Source organism: Macaca thibetana, chromosome 2 (assembly GCF_024542745.1).
Source record: "Macaca thibetana thibetana isolate TM-01 chromosome 2, ASM2454274v1, whole genome shotgun sequence".
NCBI lineage: Eukaryota > Metazoa > Chordata > Mammalia > Primates > Cercopithecidae > Macaca > Macaca thibetana.
The window spans coordinates 53,154,886-53,179,987 of NC_065579.1; the positions used below are offsets into that span (position 1 = coordinate 53,154,886).

The 25,102-nt window shown below is 38.1% G+C and overlaps 1 protein-coding gene across 1 annotated transcript in view; it reads left to right on the top strand.

Moving 5' to 3' along the window:
• SELENOT (selenoprotein T) overlaps positions 1–9,525 on the top strand; it is a 33,871-nt gene extending 24,346 nt beyond the window's left edge. Inside the window, exons 2-6 of the mRNA XM_050779801.1 lie at positions 505–615; positions 1,459–1,585; positions 3,190–3,277; positions 5,680–5,833; positions 6,759–9,525. Of these exons, the coding sequence (XP_050635758.1) occupies positions 505–615; positions 1,459–1,585; positions 3,190–3,277; positions 5,680–5,804 (451 nt within the window). The 3' untranslated portion in view covers positions 5,805–5,833; positions 6,759–9,525. The remainder of the gene's footprint in view (positions 1–504; positions 616–1,458; positions 1,586–3,189; positions 3,278–5,679; positions 5,834–6,758) is intronic.
• Positions 9,526–25,102: the final 15,577 nt, after the last annotated feature.

The window sequence follows — 25,102 nt, forward strand, 5'->3', positions numbered from 1 at the left end:
GAACCAGAGTTTTATTCTCTCATGCCTTGAATTTTTTTTTTTTAAAGTCTTGTGTCCCAAATTTGAAAGTCTCTAGCTCAGATGAATAAGAAGAGTTTTTTTCATTTCACTGTTTATGCAAGTAATTGATACTCCCCCAAAATGGCCAAATCTGTGTGAGAGCTCAAAGTATGCTGAATGTGAATAGGTATTTGCTGTTGTCCAACAGTAACCCAAATCTATAAAGTTTAATGTTCTTTTTAACTTAAAAAATATCAGGCCGCATTACTGGCATATATAGTTTAATGTCTTAATGGAAGGATTTGAGGGGGTGGTAACTGAAATATGTGAAATGTATTATTAAAAAAACTCCATGTATTTGTCATCCTGGTTCAATTATTATGAATTTGTGACTGATTTTGAGAAAAATTTGTCATCTTGATAATTTTTAGGCTTTATCTAACTACAAAATAAATCTAGGTATATGCTAAATGACTTAATAGAAACACTTATTTTTTTCTGCAGTGTCTCCTGAGGTTATAGGCGGGTGTTTGAGGAGTACATGCGGGTTATCAGCCAGCGGTACCCAGACATCCGCATTGAAGGAGAGAATTACCTCCCTCAACCAATATATAGGTAAGAAATTTTAATAACTTAAAAGGAAAGTAATTTATTTGATTTTATAAATGTTTGTGAATTGGTTTAATTAGCTGTCCTTAGTTATTGTAATTACTTAGTTGGTTGTAATAATATACAGAGAATGCTGTTTTATATATAACAAGTTTATTTGACCCAATATAGAAGGCTTTTTCTTTAAGAAGAAATAGGGTCATTTCAGAGATGGCAACCCTTCTAAAGATGTATTTTCCTATGTATTTTTAATTGTAGAAATAGAATAACAATCCTAAATTTTTACAGAAACTGGTATTCTGTGTTTCATAAAATAATAGTATTTTTAAAGACCAATTCTATATAAATTTGTGGGTTAATTTTTCAGTTTATTTTAAATATATTAAACTTTTTTGTTTTAAAATTGCACAATAAACTTTAATTGCTTTCTTTTTTTTTTTTGAGACGGAGTCTTGCTCTATCACCCAGGCTGGAGTGCAGTGGCACGATCTGTGCTCACTACAACCTCCGCCTCCCGGGTTGACGCCATTCTCCTGCCTCAGCCTCCTGAGTAGCTGGGACTACAAGCGCCCGCCACTACGCTCGGCAATTTTTTAAATATTTTTAGTAGAGACGGGGTTTCACTGTGTTAACCAGGATGGTCTCGATCTCCTGACCTCGTGATCCGCCCGCCTCGGCCTCCCAAAGTGCTGAGATTACAGGCTTGAGCCACCGTGCCCAGCCTGCTTTTTCTATAAGTAACTTTTAGATTTGGTGTCTAGAAAATCTTTACATACACTTGAATTACTAAATTTTAAAGTAGGTTTGAAATTGTGGCTTCTGATTATTTTCTTTCTTTTCTTTTGATAGACACATAGCATCTTTCCTATCAGTCTTCAAACTAGTATTAATAGGCTTAATAATTGTTGGCAAGGATCCTTTTGCTTTCTTTGGCATGCAAGCTCCTAGCATCTGGCAGTGGGGCCAAGAAAATAAGGTATGTAACTTAATAGCTTTGGTAACTGTAGGTTTTTACATTGTCAATGAAATATTCTAATAAATTTTCTTATTTTGAATACTTGTTATTGATTCAACTGTTAACATGTATTATTTTAATTTATACCCGTTTTATCTCTGGGGAAGTCACTTAACCTCCCTTGACCTTCATTTCCATATTGATATATTAAGAATGATTAGGTCTTATCCTTTTTAATTTTGGGGGACAGGGAGGTGTTAGTTTAGTATAACCTGGGCACAAAATAATTTGTTATCTGATTTTGATTGTATTACTTAGGTCACATCATATCCGACAAAACATATATACATAATGTAGACCTTTTAAACCAATTAATGTCATATTAGTGGGTTGATTCACATTAAAAAGGGGATTCCCATTAACTTGTTCTTATCAAAACTCATCTGTCTCTTTTTAAATTCTTTGTCCTTTGCCTCTTCTGTTTATGGATCTGTTTGAATAATTGCCTGAAAGAAACAATATAAATATACTTAAGAATTTTGTGCTGTTTCTCTTTTCCTTTGTAGGGTCTTATTGCCGCATACATTCTTTCTAGATTACTCTTATTTTAATTTATTTTACTTAAAATAATTTTTTCTGGAGGGCTTACCATCCTGTCTGAAATGGGTTTAATTTTTATTTTTCTCATGGATTAGATTTTTCTAGGCTTCCTTTTATGAAGTCTTCTTTTTTGGAGTCTTCTATCTGGTCTTGTCCTTTAATTCTAGGCTGAATACCTTTAGCGGACTCCTGCGTAGCTGTACTTTTTTCTTTGGTAACCATTTCTTTCTAGTAACAGGCAGGACTTCTTAATATAAATATCTTCAAGTGGTATCTCTAATTGAAATATATCTCTACCTGGTAGGTTTTATGACATTTCCTTGTGTATTGTTCCCATGAAAATATACTTAACATTCCCAAATGGTAGAGTAATTCCTGTAAAAACAAACCCCACCTAGCTCCTCTGGGGTAGTAGGGAAAGCTCTTTCTCATCTGCTGTGAACATTTGATTTATTTTTCTGAAACAGCTTGCTGTGAATTGGCATTCTCACTGCATCCTACTTTTAGTCCGGTGATTTTGTTAAAGTAAAACTTTGCTGGCCAACAAGAAACACCTCGCCACTTTTAGGAGAGTATAGATTTGCCTTTGAAAGGTGAATGAATGTGCTTTGATATGCCTGTGCTTTCTAGCGTACTTTATTAGTTTGACTTAAAATGATTTGTTTGAAACATATACAGGTTGTATTGAATATTATATGGAGTTACTAATTTTGCATCACAAGTCTCTTATGAATTCATATATTATAAAAATGGTAAAGTGAACTCTTATGCTTGTGTATTTTTGTTTAGCTTATTAAGGCTATTATGAAATCTCTTAGAAATTCTGTGTACATTATGAATATCATCTATAAATGCTTCAGCATGTGTAGAGCTGCAAATTAATATTGGTTTACTTTTGCTTTATGTATGTTATCCGAACATACGGAATAGCAGTAATAGTTTTTATGGGAACTTTTAAAGTAGATTGAAAAGAGCATTTGCCAAAAATGACTTTGCCTGTTGTGCTTAATTATATTTTCTTTTAGGTCTATGCATGTATGATGGTTTTCTTCTTGAGCAACATGATTGAGAACCAGTGTATGTCAACAGGTGCATTTGAGATAACTTTAAATGGTAGGTTCTGAATAGTTTGCATTTTGTGATAGATTTTAAATGATTTATAATCAAGTATCAAGCTTTTATCTTTTATAATAAGAGAAACTTCTTTAGTGTTTGTATAAAAATAAGTTTATTTGAAAATTAAGGAGATAGAAGAATTTAGAAAATTTTAACTTATTTTTTTTTAAATTCGCTCCCTCAGCTTAATCTCTTTACCTCTACTGGAACTTCACATCTTTGAATTCCTTGAGGAGTTGGCCCTCTTCTTTTTTTTTTTTTTTTTTTTGAGACGGAGTTTCGCTCTGTCGCCCGGGCTGGAGTGCAGTGGCCGGATCTCAGCTCACTGCAAGCTCCGCCTCCCCGGTTTACGCCATTCTCCTGCCTCAGCCTCCCAAGTAACTGGGATTACAGGCGCCCGCCATCTCGTCCGGCTAGTTTTTTGTATTTTTTAGTAGAGACGGGGTTTCACCCTGTTCGCCAGGATGGTCTCGATCTCCTGACCTCGTGATCCACCCGTCTCGGCCTCCCAAAGTGCTGGGATTACAGGCTTGAGCCACTGCGCCCGGCCGGCCCTCTTCTTATATCAGATTGTCTCTGTGAACTTTATGTACTCCCATGGCTTTAAAATAACATCTGTATGATGATCCCTAAATGTATATCTGTCAGTCTCTCTCCTAAAATGCTGTGCTCAGGAATCTTAAACATAACCTAGTCTAAAATAAACGCTTGCTTACTTCTCCTTCCTATAATGTCTGTAAACTCTTTTGCTCCTCCTCTGACATTTCTCATTTATTTAATGATACCATCATTTGTCTACTCAGTTGCCCATGCCAGAAACCTATGATAACATCATCGTCTTCCCTAGTCCCCCTATTTAATGGATTACCAAGTCTTCTCAATTCCGCCTCCTAAATTTTTCAAAAATCTACCTTCTGTTCATCTTAACTGCCACCACCCTAGTCCAGGCCACAATTAACTTATTACCCTTTTCTACATTCTCTAAACCAGGGGTTGGCAAATATGGCCTATGAGCTAACAACATTTTTTATACTTTTTGGTTAAAAAAAATAAAAGTAATATTTTGTGACACATGGAAACTATATGAAATTCAAACTTCTGTGCTTATAACTAAAGTTTTGAGTTGCATCAATGAAAAATTCATAGAAATTTATATTATGTAAGTACCTATATAATGTTCTTGATTTTTATCTCTTGGTCCACAAAGCGTAAAATATTTAGCATCTGCCTTCTTACAGAAAAATTGACCAATATCTGTTCTAAACAATGACTTTTTTTTTTTTTGGGAGACGGAGTCTAGCTGTGTTGCCCAGGCTGGAGTGCAGTGGTGCAATCTCAACTCACTGCAAGCTCTGCCTCCCGGGTTCACACCATTCTCCTGTCTCAGCCTCCCAAGTAGCTGGGACTACAGGTGCCCACCACCACGCCTGGCTAATTTTTTGTATTTTTAGTAGAGACGGAGTTTCACCCTGTCAGCCAGGATGGTCTTGATCTCCTGATGTCATGATCCATCCGCCTAGGCCTCCCAAAGTGCTGGGATTACAGGCAGCTGCGCCCAGCCTAAACAATAACTTTTTTAATGCAAATTTTATCTTGCTGCTTGAGTGTTCCCCATTCATTAAATGACTTGACTTTTTTCTCAAGATAAAGACTAGAACATTTAATGTGGCCAAAAGGCTCTGTATTATCTAGTTTAGCAGTTAGCAAACAAAGGTCTTATGGATCTTATCCTCTGCTGCTTGTTTTGTAAATAAAGATTTATTAATAATAAACCATGTCCATTTGTTTATGCATTGCTACAACTGCATTTTTAGGCTACAAGAGTTGAATAGCTGTGTCAGAGACTGTGTATCTTCCCTAGCCCAAAATGTTTATTCTCTGTCCCTTTACAGTTTATTGACCCCAGTCTAATCCTTTCCACCTTCCCATCTTCCCTTATATCACTCCTCTTCTATATTTCTCTCAGCTATGCTGATTTTCTCTTAATTTCATGTGCCAAGCTCCTTTCTGGTCTTTACATTTCTGTTCTCTCCCTCAAAGGTTTTCTACTCTCATGAATCCCCACTCTGTCATGGTAATTTTTCTTTATCTTTTAGATCTCATTTAAATGATACTCTTTATCTGACTAGACAGGGACAGCCTTGTGTGTATGTCCCTCCTAGTACAGTAGTGCCTTTCAGTTTTAGCTCTAAGTACACAGTTGTAATTTTGTAGCCATTTGTGTAGTTCTTTTGACATTTTCCCTACTGGAATGTAAATTCCCTAAGAGCAAGCAGTGTACTTTTTTGCTTACTTTTGTATCCCCAGTTGTGTACATAGATAATAAATATTTGTGGGATGAATGCATATTATAAAATTATCTTTAATTTTTTGGGGGGCGGTACCATTTATTTTTATAGATGTACCTGTGTGGTCTAAGCTGGAATCTGGTCATCTTCCATCCATGCAACAACTTGTTCAAATTCTTGACAATGAAATGAAGCTCAATGTGCATATGGATTCAATCCCACACCATCGATCATAGCACCACCTATCAGCACTGAAAACTCTTTTGTAAGTTGTTTAAAATATAGCTAATGTATAGGTTCCTGTTTATTCTTACGACTCAGCAAGTTGGTAAATATTACGTATATTATTGTTATGCGCATCTGTGTGAAGAGACCACCAAACAGGCTTTGTGTGAGCAATAAAGCTTTTTAATCACCTGAGTGCAGGCGGGCTGAGTCTGAAAAGAGAGTCAGCGAAGGGAGATAAGGGAGATGGGGCCGTTTTATTGGATTTGGGTAGGTAAAGGAAAATTACAGTCGAAGGGGGGTTGTTCTCTGGCGGGCCGGAGTGGGAGTCACAAGGTGCTCAGTGGAGGGACTTTTTTGAGCCAGGATGAGCCAGGAAAAGGACTTTCACAAGGTAATGTCATCAGTTAAGGCGGGGCAGGGCATTTTCACTTCTGTGATTCTTCAGTTACTTCAGGCCATTTGGGCGTATAAGTGCAAGTCACAGGGGATGTGATGGCTTGGCTTGGGCTCAGAGGCCTGACAATTATCACTTGAGTTTTCAATTTAAGATTAAACAGAGGGATGTATTCTTCATTAAAATGTTGAAGTGTATGAAGAGAGTTTGGACCTGCCAAAATAAAGTCAGGTTGTTAGTAATTTTATCTTCAAGGCTTAATAATTGGGTCTGAAAACCTTATTTTCTTTACTCTAAATTCCTAATGGCCAGAGTTGATATATTATGCTAGAGGTGTGTGTACTTCCTGTCCTTACCTTCAAGTAATTAGTTCCTGAGAGTATGCAAATTCTTTGAACATACTCAAGATAAAAAATTTATAGACTAATGTGTGAACACAGAGAGGTCTTAATTAACTTTGCTTAGCGGAGTTGTTCTCAGTTTCTTTCTGATCAATGAATTGACGTTCTAAAGAGTTTTTATGAGTGATTTTTGAAATAAAATATTCTTTTTTCTGTATATCTTTCAGGCATTAAGAGATCATTGCAAGAGCAGCGTGACTGACATTATGAAGGCCTGTACTGAAGACAGCAAGCTGTTAGTACAGACCAGATGCTTTCTTGGCAGGCTCGTTGTACCTCTTGGAAAACCTCAATGCAAGATAGTTTTTCAGTGCTGGCATATTTTGGAATTCTGCACATTCATGGAGTGCAATAATACTGTATAGTTTTCCCCACCCCCCACAAAATCACCCAGTTAATGTGTGTTGTTGTTTTTTTTTTTCAGGTAGACATTACTACCTGTAACTTTTTTTCTTAGTCATATTTGAAAAAGTAGAAAATTGAGTTACAATTTGATTTTTTTTCCAAAGATGTCTGTTAAATCTGTTGTGCTTTTATATAAATGTTTGTTTTTTATAGTTTAAAATTGATTCTTTGGGAATCCAGTTGAAGTTCCCAAATACTTTATAAGAGTTTATCAGACATCTCTAATTTGGCCATGTCCGGTTTATATAGTTTACAAAATATAGCAGATGCAAGATTATGGGGGAAATCCTATATTCAGAGTACTCTACAAATTTTTGTGTATGTGTGTATGTGCGTGTGATTACCAGAGAACTACTAAAAAAAACCAACTGCTTTTTAAATCCTATTGTGTAGTTCAAGTGTCATGCCTTGACCAATCTAATGAGTTGATTAATTAACTGGGCCTTTATACTTAACTAAATAAAAAACTAAGCAGATATGAGTTAAATTTAAAAGTTTCAATTTATTGCTCAGTGTACCTGTTAACATTATATTTAACAATTGTCTGCTGAAATTTTTGTTTTTGATTTATGGATAATTTCATAAGAGTACACACACTTTAGATATACAAATAATAGGTTCATTTACCATCTGTAGGATCATTGAAACTCATCTCACTAAAGAAAGTTCACTTGAACCTCTTTACAGCATTGATATTAGGTGAACAGAAATTACCTGACTAATAATTTGTTTAACATCATATATCAGAATTTTATTGTATATGATGAACAAAACTTAAAATTTTTTAAATTTAATTTTTAAATACTGTTTCAGAGTTCTAAAAAGGCAGTTTTTTAAAAAACTTAAATTGTTAAAAACTGTAAGAATAACTTAGCAGAAATAGAACCAGAATGTAGAAAAATAGTCATGTAACAGCAGTCATAACATACTTCAGCTTCCATATAGGAATAGAAGTGGTAGAGCCAAAAGTGATTTAGGGAAAAATTATAAAGGTACAGGTTGAGTATCCCTTTTCCAAAAATGCTTGGGACAAGAAATATTTCAGATTTCATAATTTTTTCAAAGTTTGGAATATTTGCATTATACTTCCGGTTGGGCATCCCAAATATGAAATCTGAAATGTTCCATGAGCATTTCCTTTAAGTGTCATGTTGGCACTCAGAAAGGTTCAACATTGAGTCCACCTAACACTTAGGTGTTAAAGACCTAACTTTCTGTAACATTTAACCTTATAGTTTGTCATTGAATATTTGTTGAATGCATGTCAGGTAATGGTCTTGATTGTGATAGCTTCAAGGTGGAACATACTGTAATCTCCAGATGCTAGGAAGTTAGTTTAATAATTTACTGCAGAAAATTGATTAAATGACTGTCCTTTTAATTAAGAGTGTGGAGCCATTAACCTCAGTTCTTCATATAGTGACAAGAGTCCTTAGAGATTGTTATTCAAGTTCCTTAGAAATTGTTATTCAGGTATAACATCATCTTTGACTAGAGCTTGAAATCTTGTTATCTGATTGTGTACCACTCCAAATTCCCTGCCTTCTGCAAGTTGAATGTCTTGCTGAATGTGTCTAGGGGTTCATCTTCAGTGATCGACATTCCACTAGTGCCACAGTTAACTTCATGACATGTAGACATTCAAAACTTGAGCCTTGGATGTTCCTGTGGACCTGACAGTTAAAAATATAAAGAACCTAAGATTCAAATACAACTTTCTCTGTTTGCCTTGGGTTGAATAACTTGTCTTTTGGAGAATAGCTTTAAGTGGCTTAGACACTGATAAAATTCAGCTATATTGTTGACACTCATCTGTTTTGTCTTATGCTTAGCCATATTTAAATCTTGACTTTAATAGAGTCTAGTGAAAAAATGAGTGGGAAGAATGAATATAAAAGTAATAATATAAGGAAAAAGGGAAAGTAAACTATTTAGAATGTAGTTTTGTTATATTTCCAACATTTCAATATTTATTAGTTACTTGTAAATTACTGTGGCAGTGTAGTTTATAAATGTCTGTGCACTATATTTATTAGAAGACCATAGAACATGCCAGCAGGTTGGCTAATGCTGTGGGGGTTTTTAACACAGTTGCCATTGTGGAAGAAATTATTTGGTACATTAATAAAAAAAATTGGTAAAACATGGCTTTATACCTCAGTGTGTAAGAAGTGCAAGACAAATATGCTTATTTCTTTTTCTAGAATATAAGTGATTTATTTGCTTATGATACACTATTAATGACAGGAGTCAGTCAGCCTTTATAGCTATCAAAATATAATGAGATCCCAATGATGATCCTTTCTTACTTTGAATGTTAATTAGTTTGGGACTTTGATTGACTGGCAAACATTTTATCATTGTCAGAATTTAATTTAGGTTTCAAAAATAGCTTACAGGATTTTAAACATGGTGTGGTATTCTAAAGCCTTTTTTTAAAAAAGTACTTTTTGAAAGAAACAAATGAGGATTGTAAAGTTTGGGGACTTACCTCTGTAGCATTGTGAAAATAAACTTTTATTAAGCTGATTTGAAAGGAACTCCTACTTTGTGGAATTAAATCTACACTAGAGCACTTTATATGGTAACTATACTTGCAAAATTTTGCATTATAAAAATTATTGTCATTACTTTTTAATGGCTTCTTAACCTGACCAGTGTTTACCACCCACTGTCAGCCTGGCACTCAAGTCTTACCACCCTCTTGGACCTTACACTACTTCTCAAGCCTCACAGTCTACTTGTGCTTCAGTGCTGCTGAACTGTCAATAGCTCTGTGATGTATTCTATGCTGGAGTGGTGCAAAGTGGAACAGTTTCCATCACTGTCCGTCTTTACCCCCAACCTGCAGAATTCCTGAAACACACTAACGTCCTTAAATCTGGAGAGAAACAAAATGAATGCTTTCCCTCTATTAACTGGTATAGACAATTTAACAATCTCAGAAGAAAGAGCAAAGATCAGACTTTTTAAAAAAATTCAGCTGGATCCTTTTCCCCTAGGCTTCAGAAAAGCAAATAGAAACAAATAGATCCACAGGCCAGGTGCAGTGGCTCCTGGCTGGGAGACCAAGATGGGTGGATTGCTTGAGCCGAGGAGTTCAAGACCAGTCTGGGCAACATGGCGAAATTCCATCTCTACAAAAAAAAAATTAGCCAAGCATGGTGGCATGCACCTGTAGGCCCAGCTACTTGGGAGACTGAGACAGGAGGATTGCTTAAGCCCAGGAGGTTGAGGCTGCAGTGAGCCAAGATTGTACCACTGCAAGTGACAGAGCAAGACCCTGTCTCAAAACAGAAAACAACAACAAAAAAGAGACAGACCCAGCTCCAAACTGTATCTTGAAGAAAAATATGAACTGGTTTCAGATACAGTAGAAAGCTGTAAAGTCATCCATTCTATATCAAGACTAACAGAACGTTTTCTTTTGCCTATGTTAAGCATGAGCAGAATAAAAAAGCACACAGACAAACAGTAGTGGTTTTAAAATTTTAATGTGCTTAAAAATCACTGGGACAAATTTCTGGATCCCACTCCTAATGGTTCTGATTTAGTTGATCTGAAATGGTGCCAGGTAATTTGCATTTCAAACAAGCCTCAAAATAATGTAAATACTGTTAGTCTGTGGTGTATAGACCAGGAGTCCCCAATCCTTGGACCATGGACTGGTAGTGGTCTGTGGCCTATGAGGAACCCAGCCACACACCAGGAGGTGAGTGGCAGGCAAGCAAGCATTACCTCCTGAACTTTGCCTCGTGTCAGACCAGCGCATTAGATTATCATAGGAGCCCGAATCCTATTGTGAACTGTGCCTGCGAGGGATCTGGGTTGTGTGGTCCTTTTGAGAATCCTAATGCCTGATGATCTGAGGTGGAACAGTTTCATCCCGAAACCATCCCCCCAGCCCCCCCGGTCTGTTCATGGAAAATTTGTCTTCCATAAAAGCAGTCCCTGGTGCCAGAAAAGGTTGGGGACCGCTGGTCTACACTGAGTAGCGCCATACCACAGCAGAATGCAGAAGAAGATTCATGACTCGTCCTAGATGCATCACATGTATAGAATGACTTAACACAAATTCAGCAAAATGGGATCTCAGGAGATAAAAAGAATGATATGAGAGGGAGATTATGTTTCTAAGAAAACACTGACTTAATTGTCCCAGTCTTATCAAGGCAACACATCCTTTCTTGTTACCACTTTACAATCTTTTGCATGAATTTCTTTTAGAAGGAAGTGTTAAATCTTTGAGTATAATATAAAATAACTGGTTTTAATTGCCAGATTTTCTCAGAGCAAACCAGGCAATAGCACGCCTACATTATCCTTAATTTACAGTGACAACTGATTTTGATTTTCACATTAAACGAAAATCTATTTAAATTCTTGGAATTCTGAGTAGAGAAAAATTTACATATTTAGCTTTATTAGAGTAATTAACCATAATAGAACTGTTTAAATTGCCAGGGAAACCCAGTTTACTATTTTGTCCCCACCAACTCCCTGGAAGGATTAATTAGTTCATGTAACTGACAAAGTCCAATGTAGAATTGGCTTCAGGGATTCAAATGAGAGAATCAGAACTCTCCTCTAAATTGGCCTCATTTTCTCCATGAACCTCACCATAATTAGGGAAGAGAGTTGGGGAAGGGGGTGAGAAAGGGGGATGATGAGGAGGGGAAGGGAAGAAGGAGAGCATGGATTAAACTCCCAGAAAAGTACTCTGGTCCAACTTGTGTGTCACATTTCCTATCTTGGAACTTCCTCACTTGATATCTACTCCCTGACCATTTTGTCATCTGTTAACCCCTTTTTCCTTTATTGACCACTTCCACCCAACCTCCTTCTCATTCAGGGTTATAATTGTTTAAGACAAGCCTATTGCTTTGTGGTTATAGGCTGCTCAGATCAGGTAGCTATTTAACCTGTTTGAGAGTTGTCTAGAATGGATGGAGCCAGCACTTGATTGCTTGGTTAAGAAACAAAAATATTAAGGCCTAGGGAGATTGCTACCAACACTCCCTTGGGCCACTGGCCATACTTGTCTGTTCTGTGTACTAGCAACTCTTACAAGAGGAAAAAAACAATTACAACTCCTTTATTACTCTTGAGTTGCTAAGAGCAGATCTGTTTGAAAGAGAGTGTGCTGTTGACATTTTTCCCTAAGCGTTTTAAAAAATAGTATTAGAAAATGCTGATGAATTTTGTCTTTTAAACAGCTCATAAAATTTAGGAATAAAATTAATTTTTAATATATTAAAGTATATAATGTATATAAGCAACAGGTGACTCATAAATGTGATTCTTCCAGTAAAATTGTGTTTTATACAGATGTATAGGAATTTGGTGTTGAGATCTACTTCAGTACTTCAATTTTCAAATTTAAAAAAATGGCCAAGAGAGGTTAAGTGTCTTGCCCTGGTTATATAGCTTATGACAACAAAACAAAACCAAACAAACAAAGCCTGCACCCTTGGGGGGGCCTGGGGAAAGCAGAATAACAGCTGAGGACTTTGTCAGGAATTAGGTGGGAAGAAAGAAGACAGTAACAAGGCAATCTTACAAATTTAATCTCAATTTCACTTCACATTAATGCTTTAGCTAAGATGAGCTGAATTTTTTCAAATAAACTGAAAAAGGCAGGTGTATGTGGTGCAAGATACACCAGAGGAAGGCAAGTTTACATAATAATTTCTTATCCTAATATAACGAAATTGAGGTTTCAGATTGACTGGGTCTATTTTCCCACTTGGAAAGATCCTTACCCAAAAGCAAGTTTATAAATTGCAGTTCTTCAGATCATTTGTCCTGTTCACCGATTACTTGATGAGAATTGAAAACACACAGAGATTACCAGCTATGTGTCCTAGGCAACATGGTTACCTCACGTGTAAGGTAACTTTAAAAACAACACACGTGTCCGGGCTCAGTGGCTCATGTCTGTAATCCCAGCACTTTGGGAGCCTGAGGCGAGTGGATCACCTGAGGTCAGGAGTTTGAGACCAGCCTGGCCAACATGGTGAAACCCCGTCTCTACTAAAAATACAAAAATTAGCCAGGCATGGGGGCGCACACCTTGTAGTCCCAGCTACTTGGGAGGCTGAGGCAGGAGAATTGCTTGAACTGGGAGGCAGAGGTTGCAGTGAGCTAAGATTGTACCACTGCACTCCAGCCTAAGCGACAGAGCAAAACTCCATCTCAAAAAAAAAACAGCACACCTGCATCTCAGCTGCAGTTTGGATCACGTGTTCTCTCAACATTCTTGCTGTTTTAATTTGGTGAAATGCTGTGTTCAACTAGATCTCAACTTTGCTGAAGCACTGGCCTGCCTGGGACCATGGCCTAATGTGGCCTATTGCAAAACACAATTTTGTTGATGTCTCATTTTAAAATTCATCCCCAAAACATTTTATTTCAAATTGTTCATTGCTGGGATTAATATAAAAATTTTGTTTTATTATTCTTAACTCCCTAAATCTTTAAGCAAAATGAATGCTCGGGAAATGCGTTTCTCCTGAGGCTGTGTGTAACCCCTGCATGTTATTCCCCATGGGTTTGGAGGAATGTGTGGAGGAATGTGTGTATGTGTGGACAGCATCTTAAGAAATAAGGTGATCATTATAGAGTCATCTTCAAATTTGTATAAGTTTTCTAGATAATCTGCAGTACAGCCTTATGCTTAAGGATTATTGCAGTAACAGAAGAAGATGTGTTTCAGGAACTTTGTATCCCCAAGATGCATGTGGGAAGATTATATGGAAAATGAAGATAATGAGTTTTAAAATAATACACAAAGTTACAATACCAGAAAAAGCAATTAAATACTGTAGAAAGTAATGACAAACATGCTGAGAACAGTCTTGAGGAAGGCTAAAGTGGTGGTTCCATAAATGTTGACTGAATGAATGAATGAATATGGTTAAGGCAATGGTTCTCAACTGGGGTTTTACTTTCCAGGCTCACGCAGAGTGGCTTCTTTGGGTCCTGTAATGGATCCTGTTCTTAACCACCACCTCTAGCTGGGAGCTGGGGTGGAAGAGTCTTACCCCAATCAGGCCCCAGACGGGAGAGGGCAGTGCTTGTTTCCTAGTCACTCTGAAAGGCTGAAAGCTGTTAAGGAGACTTAGTGTCATTTCAAGCAGTCTCCCTTGCCTCTGTGAGTAGTTTTTCCATATTTATGCTTAAAACAAACAGGAAGCTTTTCATTCCAATAATGAAATAAAAGGCTAAATTCAAGGTAACAAACATTTTAGTGGGAAAGATTGTCAAGGATAGCAAACCAACAAAGGGAAATAGCTCTTATTAGGTCTTTTCTTCTTTTGATTAGAGGAAAAAAGCCAAAGAACTACTTTTGAGGCTTGAAGTGGCTAGAGGACTACCCCAGAAGACACAAAGAAAGAGGGTTCACAGTGTTTCTAGGGCACTTCCTGTTTTCTTTGAACTTGTGTGGGAATGTGAAGCTGTGGTGAGAAGCAGCTTTGAAATGTGACCAAAAAAAAATAAAAAAGAAAAGACTGGTTTTAGTATGGTTTATTTTCTTTCAAAGCATTTGTACTAATGAGTTGGATGGTAAGAGGTGATTAACATTCCAGACCAGTAGATTTCAGAAATGTCTTCCAACAATGAAAATAACTTGTGTTAATCCTCCGGGCTTTCACCTTTACTTAGGCTGACTGAGGGGTGGGAAATAGCTTTGGAATCTGTACTGAGGACCAAGCAAATTTACAGTTCGAAAGTCAATCCTATTTAATTTTCCACCTTCTCCAGAATACTGTTTCCATTTAGCTTCTTGAGAGCATTTATGGAGGGATTACTATGTGCTAGGTACCGTAGGGGGTAACCGTTGTGAAGACGTGTGGCACAATTCCTGTATTCAAGGTGCATATGGTATAGCAGAGGAGAGAATCACAAAAATGTTATGGCAAAACGACAAGAAGCCTCATGAGGCCTATAGGAGCAGGAGGGGCATTGGTTCTAGATGCTTGAGTATATAATTTTCCATAAATGGGGACAGTGCACAGGAGGAGCAGCACTTCAGGGATGAGAAAGCAGAAGCACAGGGTTTCTGTGATAATTCCTATAGGGAAGGGGGCTGGACCGTAGTGTATATTGGTGGGGGTGGAGGGAGATATGCAGGGAAACTGGCTGTGGGCATTGACAGCTGAGGTGAGGAATTGGACTGCACTGTATGGATAATAAGCAAGGAGAGTTTCTGAGCTGATGATACTGATGAATAAGATCAGATCTGGCTTTTAGGGGTGAATCTGTCTGCACTGAGGCTATGGTGGGCAGAGAGCAGGATGAAGAGGTAGAGGTTCCAACAAAAGCATGCTGGGCACTTTCAGCATCACACTCCAGACATCTTCAACCTTGGATTAATAATTTATAAGTAATATATTCCATTTAAAAATTAATGTTCACTTTTGTGGTTACACTCCCCTTGTAGCCTCTGAGTTTTCTTTTACCCTTCTTAAATCTAGTTTCATCTTTACAATTTAGCTTTTAAACTTTGGGTATCATTTAAATTTTTTTCTTGTCTGTTTTCTGCTCATTGGCTAAGGAGCCTTTTTCCTGTCCTGAGAATATGAGATTCATTGCAATTAAAGAGCCTAGTGGTTTAATGTGATTATTCCTTCTTGTTTTTCTGAGAAGTCATCCTTGTCTTTTGTGGACCAGTCAATCCTGCCTTTGATCTCTAGGGAAAATACACTGTGAGTATTTATTTCAGGAAAGACACTGATCCTAGATATTCACTTAGGGGATGAATTTTCCTTATTCCAAGGAAAATTGTATGATAGAATTTTTTTTTTTTTTTTGAGACGGAGTTTCACTCTTGTTGCCCAGGCTGGAGTACAATGGTGTAATCTCGGCTCACTGCAACCTCCGGCTCCGAGGTTCAAGCGATTCTCCTGCCTCAGCCTCCCAAGTAGTTGGGATTGCAGGCATGCGCCACCATGCCTGGCTAATTGTTTGTATTTTTAGTAGAGATAGAGTTTCTCCATGTTGGTCAGGCTGGTCTTGAACTCCCAACCTCAGGTGATCCACCTGCCTTGGCCTCCCAAAGTGCTGGGATTACAAGCGTGAGCCACCGTACCCAGCCTGTATGATAGAAATTAAACTGATTACCCTTGTGGACTGAATGAGAACCTCCATATTCTCATTCAATACAAGCATAAGTAGGACCTAGATATCTTATCTTGCTGAAATCTAGCAAGGCATACGGGCTACCTGGTATACAGTATATAGGATGCTCCCTCCCACCCCAGGCAAGATGGCGTGATGCACTTACTTGTCCTTCTCTGGGAAGATAATGAGCAGTGATGACAGATTTCTCAAGGGTCCCTTATGATAGAGTTGCAATTCCCCATTCTTTTTCCCTTCTCAGAAATTTCTGAAACTCATTTAGTTAAAAGATTAAAAAAACACATTGCAAAGGGACTTGAAGTAATTGGGACCCGACTCACCTTCCTGATATAAATAACTAGAAGTAGACAAAATATGTGAAATAACTACACTCAGAAATTGGACAACAGACAGTGCAGGGCGTTGATCCCCAAGAGAAAGATAAATACCAAGGAACTACAACAAAATGTTTCAAGTTTTCTCCTTGGAGGCTGTATTAGTTAGGTAGGGCTGTCATAACAAAATACCACCAATTGGGTGGGCTAAACAACAGAAATTTGTTTTCTCACAGTTCTGACAGCCAGAAGTCCAAGATTAAGGTGTTGTCAGGGTTGGTTTCTTTCTTTTTAATTTTTTAATTTAAAAAAATTTTTGTGACAGAGTCTTGCTCTATCACTCAGGCTGGAGTGCAGTGGTGTGATCATAGCTCACTGTAGCCTTGATCTTCCAGGCTCAAGTGATCCTCCTGCCTCAGCCGCCCAAGTAGGTGGGACTGCAGGTTTGTGCCACCACCCGGCTAAATTTTTTTATTTTTAATAGAGGTGAGGTCTTGCTATGTTGCCTAGGCTGGTCTTGAGCTCCTAAGATCAAGCATTCCTCCTGCCTTGGCCTTCCAAAGTGCTGGGATTATAGGTGTGAGCCACTATATCTGGCCAGGGTTGGTTTCTAGTATGGCCTTTCTAATTTTTGTAGAGATAGGGTCTTGCTCTGTTGCCCAGGCTAGCCTCAAACTCCTGGCCTCAGGTGATCTGCTTTGGCTTCCTGAAGTGCTGGGATTACAGGTGTGAGTGACCGAGCCTGGCCAAGGGGCTCTTTTTAGACTAAGGTACAGATTGGGGGATCCCAAGCACAAAACAGTCATCTCACTGAGTTGAAGAAGCAGATTGGAGTTCAAGAAGGTGGTTTGGAATTGGCACGGCAGACAACTGTAGAGAAGAGAGCTATGCAGAGAAAGAGCTCCAGAAGTCTGCACAGGAGTTTCTTTTGAGTATTGCTGAAATCCCATGAGCTAGGCACACTTTGCCCTATGCATCTCTTCCATCTGGCTGTTCCTGAGTTGTATACTTTATAATAAACCAGAACATTTTAAGTCAAGTGTATCCCTGAGTTTGTTAGCCATTCTAGCAAATTATTGAACTTGAGGGTTGTGGGAACCTCTGATTTATGTCTGATTGGTCAAAAGTATGGGTGGTCCAGGACTTGCAACTGAAGTGGGAACAGACTTGTGGAACCGAACACTTAACTTGTGGGAGCTGACACTAACTTCAGGTAGATAGTGTTATCAATAGAAATGAATGGAATGTCAGGACACTCGGCTGGTTAGTGTGGGAACCCTTCCTCCCTCAACACACACATTTGATATCAGAAGTATAGCGTGAGTAGGGAAACAACTTTAAAATTTTTTAAAAGTATTTTTTACTGTTTTATTTTTATTTTTTAATTAGAAGTAGAGATGAGATCTTGCTGTGTTGCTCAGACTTGTCTCCAGCTCCAGAGCTCAGACAAACCTCTTGCCTTAGCCTGCCAAACTGCTGGGATTACGGGTGTGAGCCATGTCCAGCTAAGAAAGTTTTCTTTTATGGTTTTAAAACTTTTTCACTTTGAAAGCCTCATAGTGATCCAGAAGTAACCCAACAGCCTCACAGAACAAAGTCTTAGATCCATTGACAAAAATAACAGAATTCAACACTCCTCAATATAGAATTTGCAATGTTAATCCAGTAAAAAATTACTAAACATAAACGCAGGAAATATGAACCTTAGACAGAAGAAAAATCAGTAAATAGAAACCAACCCAGAGGCCAGATGGTGACTCATGCCTGTAATCCCAGCACTTTTGGAGGCTAAGGTAGGCGGATCACTTGAGCCCAAGAGTTCGAGACCAGCCTGGGCAACATGGCGAAACCCTGCCTCTATTTAAATAAATTTTTTAAAATTAAACTTAATTTAATTATAAAAGAAACCAACCAGAAATGACAAAGATGATGGAATTAGCAGAAAAGGATTTTAAAATAATTTATGTATATGTGGTCAGATATTTAAAGAAAAACATGAATAGAACAAGAGAAATTAAAGATATTAAAACAGAACTAAGTGAAACTTCGAGCATTTAAAATACAATATTTTATGTGAATAATTTACTGAGACTTAACAGAAAATTAGATACTGATAAAGAAAAAGATTCATGAACTTGAAGAGAACAAAAGAAACTATGCAAATGGAAGAAAGAGTATAAAGACTGAAGAATCAACAGAGTATCAGTGACCTGTAGACAACATTATGAGCTATAACTTACAGGTAATTAGAATCTTAGAGGAGGCAGGGATCAGGAAAAAATATTTGAAAAAAAATAATGAAAAATATTCTGAAATTTTTAAAAATAGAGACAGATTCTCACTATGTTGCCTAGGCTGTTCTTAAACTCCTCGGCTCCAGTGATCCTCTTGCTTTAGCCTCCTGAAGTGTTGGGATTAGAGGTGCAGGCCACTCACTATGCCTGATGATTTAAAAAAAATTTTTTTTGTTTGAAACGGAGTCTCACTCTGTCACCCAGACTGGAGTGCAGTGGCGCAATCTCGGCTCACTGCAACCTCAGCCTCCCAGGTTCAAGTGATTCTCCTGCCTCAGCCTCCTGAGTAGCTGGGACTACAGGCGCATGCCACCACACCCGGCTAAATTTTTGTATTTTTAGTACAGAAGGGGTTTCACTGTGTTAGTCAGGATTGTCTCCATCTCCTGACCTCGTGATCTGCCCACCTCTGCCTACCAGAGGGCTGGGATTATAGGTGTAAGCCACCATGGCTGGCCAAAATTATTTCATTGAGACCTAATTCACAAGGCTCACATGCTAATTCACTCATTTAAAGTACACAATTTGATGTTTTTAAGTACATTCACAGGTTTGTACAACCATCGCTACGACCTAATTTTAGAACATTTTTGTCCTGCCTAAAACAAGCCTCTCCAATTACCACAGTCAATTTTAGAATATGTTTATTAACTCAAAAATGAAAGCCTGTGCCCTTTGGATATCATTTCCCTATCTTGGCATCCCTGTAGCCTTAAGAAACCTCTAGTCTATGTTCTGTATCTACACATTTGTCTATTCTTAACAATTGATATAAATTAAATCATATAATATGTAGTATTTTGTGGCTGGCTTCTTCCACTTAGTGTGGTATTTTCAAGGCTCATAAATGCTGTTTCATTTATTAACATTTCATTTTTTAAATTGCGAAATAATGTTTCCATGTATGAGTATATCACATTTTATTTCATCAATTGGTGGGCATTTGGGTTGTTTATTTTTATTTTTATTTAATTAATTTTTAGAGACAGGGTCTTCCTATGTTGCCCAGGTTGGTCTCAAACTCCTGGGCTCAAGCAGTCCTCCCACCTTAGCCTCCCAATGTGCTGTAATTACAGGCATGAGACACTGTGACCACTCAGATTGTTTCTTTGGGGCTGCAAGAATAGTGCTCCCATCAGGCGCAGTGGCTCACATCTATAATCCCAACACTTTGGGAGGCCAAGGTGGGCAGATCACTTGAGCCCAGGAGTTTGAGACCAGCCTGGGCAACATGGTGAAACTCCATCGAAAAATATAAAAAATTAGCTAGGCATGGTGGCACACACCTGTAGTCACAGCTACTCGGAGTTGGGATGGGGGCTGAGGCAGGAGGATCACTTGAGTCCAGAAGGCTTGAGGCTGCAGTGACCCCTGATTGTGCCACTGCACTCCAGCCTGGGTGACGGAGTGAGATCCTGTCTCAAATAAATAAATAAATAAATAAATAAATAAATAAAACAAAGTGCTCCCAAGAACCACAGAATGTACATTCTCATATGCACAAAGAACATACACAAAGATTAACCACATGCTCAGTCACAAAGCAAATCACAATAAATTCAAAAAAGTCAAAATCATCCCAAGCATCTTCTTGTACCACGGTGGAATAAAAATAGAAATCAATACCAAGAGGAACTCTCAAAACCACACAAATACATGGAAACTAAACAATTTGCTCCTGAAAGTCTTTAGGGTAAACAACAAAATTAAGACAGAAATCAAAAAATTATTTGAAACAAATGAAAATAGAGACACAAGGTACCAAAACTTCTGGAGTGCAGCAAAAGCAGTGTTAAGAGGAAAGTTTATAGCACTAAATGCCTACATCAAGACAATAGAAAGATTAAAATTAAAAGCCTAATTTCACACCTAAAGGAACTAAAAATCCAAGAACAAACTAAACCCAAAGCTAGCAGAAGAAAAGTAATAACTAAAATCAGAACAGAACAAAATGAAACTGAGACCCTAAAGAACCATACAAAAATTAACAAATGAAAAGTTGGTTTTTTGAAAGGATAAATGAGATTGATAGACCACTAGCTAGATTATCAAAGAAAAAAAAAAAAGAGAAGATCCAAATAAGCACAGTCAGAAATGACAACGGTGTTAGATATAACAACCAATCCCACAGGAATATGAAAGATTCTCCAAGACTATTATGTACATCTCTATGTGCACAAACCAGAAAATCTAGAGGAAACGAATAATTCTCTGGAAATACACAACCTCCCAAGATTGAACCAGAAAGAAATTGAAACACTGAACAGACTAATAATGAGTTACAAAATTGAATCAGTAACAGAAAATCTACCAACCAAAAACAGCCCTGGACCAGAGGGAGTCATGGCCGAATTCTACCAGATATACAGGAAGCCGGTACCAATCCTACTGCAACTATAGGAGAAAAGAGGAGGGATTCCTTCCTAACTCATTCTGTGAAACAAGGTTTTTTTTTTTTTTTTTTTACCAGTATCATCCTGATACCAAAATCTGGCAAAGACTCAACAAAAAAGAAAACTACAGGCAATATTCCTGATAAACATGCACACAAAAATCCTCAACAAAATATTAGTAAACTGAATCCAGCAGCACATCAAAAAGATAATTCACTACAATCAAGTGGGCTTTATCCTTGGGATGCAAGAATGTTTCAACATGTGCAATTCATGCCAAGCACACTGGGTCATGCCTGTAATCCCAGCACTTTGGGAGGCTAAGGTCGGTGGATTGCTTGAGATCAGCCTGGGCAATATGGTGAAACCCCATCTCTACTAAAAATACAAAAAATTAGCTGGGCATGGGGGCATATGCCTGTAGTCCAGCTACTCAGGAGGCTGAGGTGGGAAGATTGCTTGAGCCTGGGAGGCAGAGTTTGCAGTGAGCCGAGATCGGCCACTGCATGCCAGCCTGGGTAAGAGTGGGACATCATACCAAATGGGCAAAATTTGGTTATATTTTCTCTAAGAACTGGAACAAGATAAGGATGTCCACTCTCACTACTCCTATTTAACATAGTACTAGAAGTCCTAGCTAGAGCAATCAGGCAAGAGAAATATATAAAAGGCATCCAAACAGGAAAAGAGGAAGTCAAATTATCTCTCTTTGTTGATGATATGATTCTATACATAGAAAATTTTAATGATTCCATGAAAAGACACCTAGACCTGATAAATGACTTCAGTAACGTTTCAGGATATAAAAAAAATCAACGTGCAAAAATCAGTGGCATTTCTATACACCAATAACATTCTAGCTGACAATCAGATCAAGAATGCAAGTGTATTTACAATAGCTACACACACACACACACACACACACACAAATATTTAGGAATACATCTAACTAAGGAAGGGAAAGATCTCTACAAGAACTAAAAAACACTGCTGAAAGAAATTATAGATGACACAAACAAATGGAAAAAATATTTAATGCTTATGGAGTTATCATTAAAAAGTCCATACTGTCTAAAGCAATCTACAGATTCAATGTAATTCCTATCAAATTACCAATGTCATTTTTCACAGAATTAGAAAAAACTATTCTAAAATTTATACGGAACAAAAAATAGCCCAAATAGCCTAAGCAATCCTAAATAAAAAGAACAAAGTCACACAGGTACATTACTTGAGAGTCTTTTCTTTTTTAATATAGGTCTTTACATCTACAAATTTTCTATCGAGCACTGCTTTAGCTGCATCCTATGTTTTGGTATATTGCGTTTTGTTTTCATTTATCTGAAATGTATTTTCTACTTTCCCTTGTGATTTCTTCTTTGGCCCATGTGTTATTTAGGAATGTATTGTTTAATGTACCATTTACAATAGCATCAAAAACAACAAAATAGGAATAATTTAACCAAGGGGATGAAAAATCTGAAAACTATAAGATATCGATGAAAGAAATTGAGGCATTAGCTGGGTGTGGTGGCTGGCATCTGTAATCCCAGCTACTTTGGAGGCTGAAGCAGAGAATTGCTTGAACCTGGGAGGCAGTTTGCAGTGAGCTGAGATCGCACCACTGCATTCCAGCCTGGGTGACAGAGCGAGACTCTGTCGAAAGAAAGAGAGAGAGAAAGAGAAGAGAGAGAGAGAGAGAGAGAGAGAGAGAGAGAGAGAGAGGGAGGGAGGGAGGGAGGGAGGAGGAAGGGAGGGAGGGAGGGAGGGTGGGAGGGAGAGAGAGAGAGAGAGAGAAAAGAAAGAAAGAAGAAAGAAAGAAATTGAGGAAGACACACATAAATGGAAAGATGTACCATGTTCTTGGATTGGAATAATTTATATATATATAAATTATTATACAAAAGGGCAATATATATATATGTGTGTGTGTGTATATATATATATTTATTTATTTATTTTGGAGATGGAGTCTGGCTCTGTCGCCCAGGCTGGAGTGCAGTGGCGAGATCTAGGCTCACTGCAAGCTCCGCCTCTCGGGTTCACGCCATTCTCCTGCCTCAGTCTCCCGAGTAGCTGGGACTACAGGCGCCCGCCACCACGCCCGGCTAGTTTTTTGTATTTTATAGTAGAGACGGGGTTTCACCGTGTTAGCCAGGATGGATTTTTTGTGTTTTTAGTAGAGACGAGGTTTCACCATGTTAGTCAGGATCGTCTCAATCTCCTGACCTCGTGATCCGCCCGCCTCGGCCTCCCAAAGTGCTGGGATTACAGGCGTGAGCCACTGTGCCCGGCCAATATTCTTAAAATGTACACACTATCCAAAGAGATCTATAGATTCGATATTATCAAAATTCTGATGGTATTTTCCACAGAAATATAAAAAAGCAGTTCTAAAATTCGTAAGGAACCAACAAAGACTCTGAATATCTAAAGCAAACCTGAGGAAGAAGAACAAAGCTGAGGCATCGAACTTCCTGGTAAACAAGCAGGAAGCTATAGTAATCAAAATGGTATAGTATTCATATAAAAAGAGACACATAGACCAATGGAACAGAATCAAGTGCCCGGAAATAAGCCCATTCATATACAGTCAACTGATATTTGAAAAGAGCATTACGAATATACAATGGGCCAAGTGTGGTGGTTCACGCCTGTAATCCCAGCACTTTGGCAGGTCAAGGTGGGTGGATTGCTTGAGGCCAGGAGTTTGAGACCATCCCGGCCAACATGGCAAAACCCCGTCTCTACTAAAAATACAAAAATTAGCTGGGCATGGTGGCACGTGCTTGTAATCCAAACTACATGGGAGGCTGACACAGGAGAACTGCTTCAATCAGGAAGGTGGAGGTTGCAGTGAGCCGAGATCGCACCACTGCACTCCAGCCTGGGTGACAAGAGCAAGACTCTCTCTCAAAAGAAAATATACATATATATATGTACACACACACATATAATGAAGAAAGGATAATCTCTTCAATAAATGGTGTTGGGAAACTGGATATCCACATGCAAAACTATGAAATAGGATCCCTGTCTTACACTACTCACAAAAAATTAACTTGAAATACATTAAATATATTAATGTAAGACCTGAAAATGTCAAATTCCTATAAGAAAACATAGGGAAAAATCTCCTTGACCCTGGTTTTGGCAATGATTTTTGGATATGACACCAATAGCACAGACAACAAAAGCAAAAATAAACAAGTGGACCTGCATTAAACTAAAATTTTTTGCACGGCAAAGGAAACAACCAACAAGGCAAGCTACAGAATGGAAGAAATATCTGTAAACCATATATTTGATGAGAGGCAAGCATCTAAAACATATAAGGAACTCATACAACTCAAAAACAAATAATCTCATTAAAAATGGGCAAAGAACCTTAACAGACGTTTTTCCAAAGAAGACATACAAATAGCCAAGTACGGAAAAATAGTGCTCCACATCACTAAACATCAAGGAAATGGAAATCAAAACCGCGATAAGATGTCACCCCACTCATTATGATGGATATTAACAAAATAATAAAAGATAGGCCGGGCGCGGTGGCTCAAGCCTGTAATCCCAGCACTTTGGGAGGCCGAGACGGGCGGATCACGAGGTCAGGAGATCGAGACCATCCTGGCTAACACAATGAAACCCCGTCTCCACTAAAAATACAAAAAAAAAAATTAGCCGGGCGTGGTGGCGGCGCCTGTAGTCCCAGCTACTCGGGAGGCTGAGCCAGGAGAATGGCGGGAACCCGGGAGGCGGAGCTTGCAGTGAGCCGAGATCGCGCCACTGCACTCCAGCCTGGGCGACAGAGCGAGACTCTGCCTCAAAAAAAAAAAAAAAATAATAATAATAATAATAATAATAAAAGATAGCTATTGATGAGGATGTGGTGAAAAGGCAACCGTTGTGCACTGTTGGTAGAAATGTAAATTGGTACAACCATTATGGCAAAGGGTATTGAGAG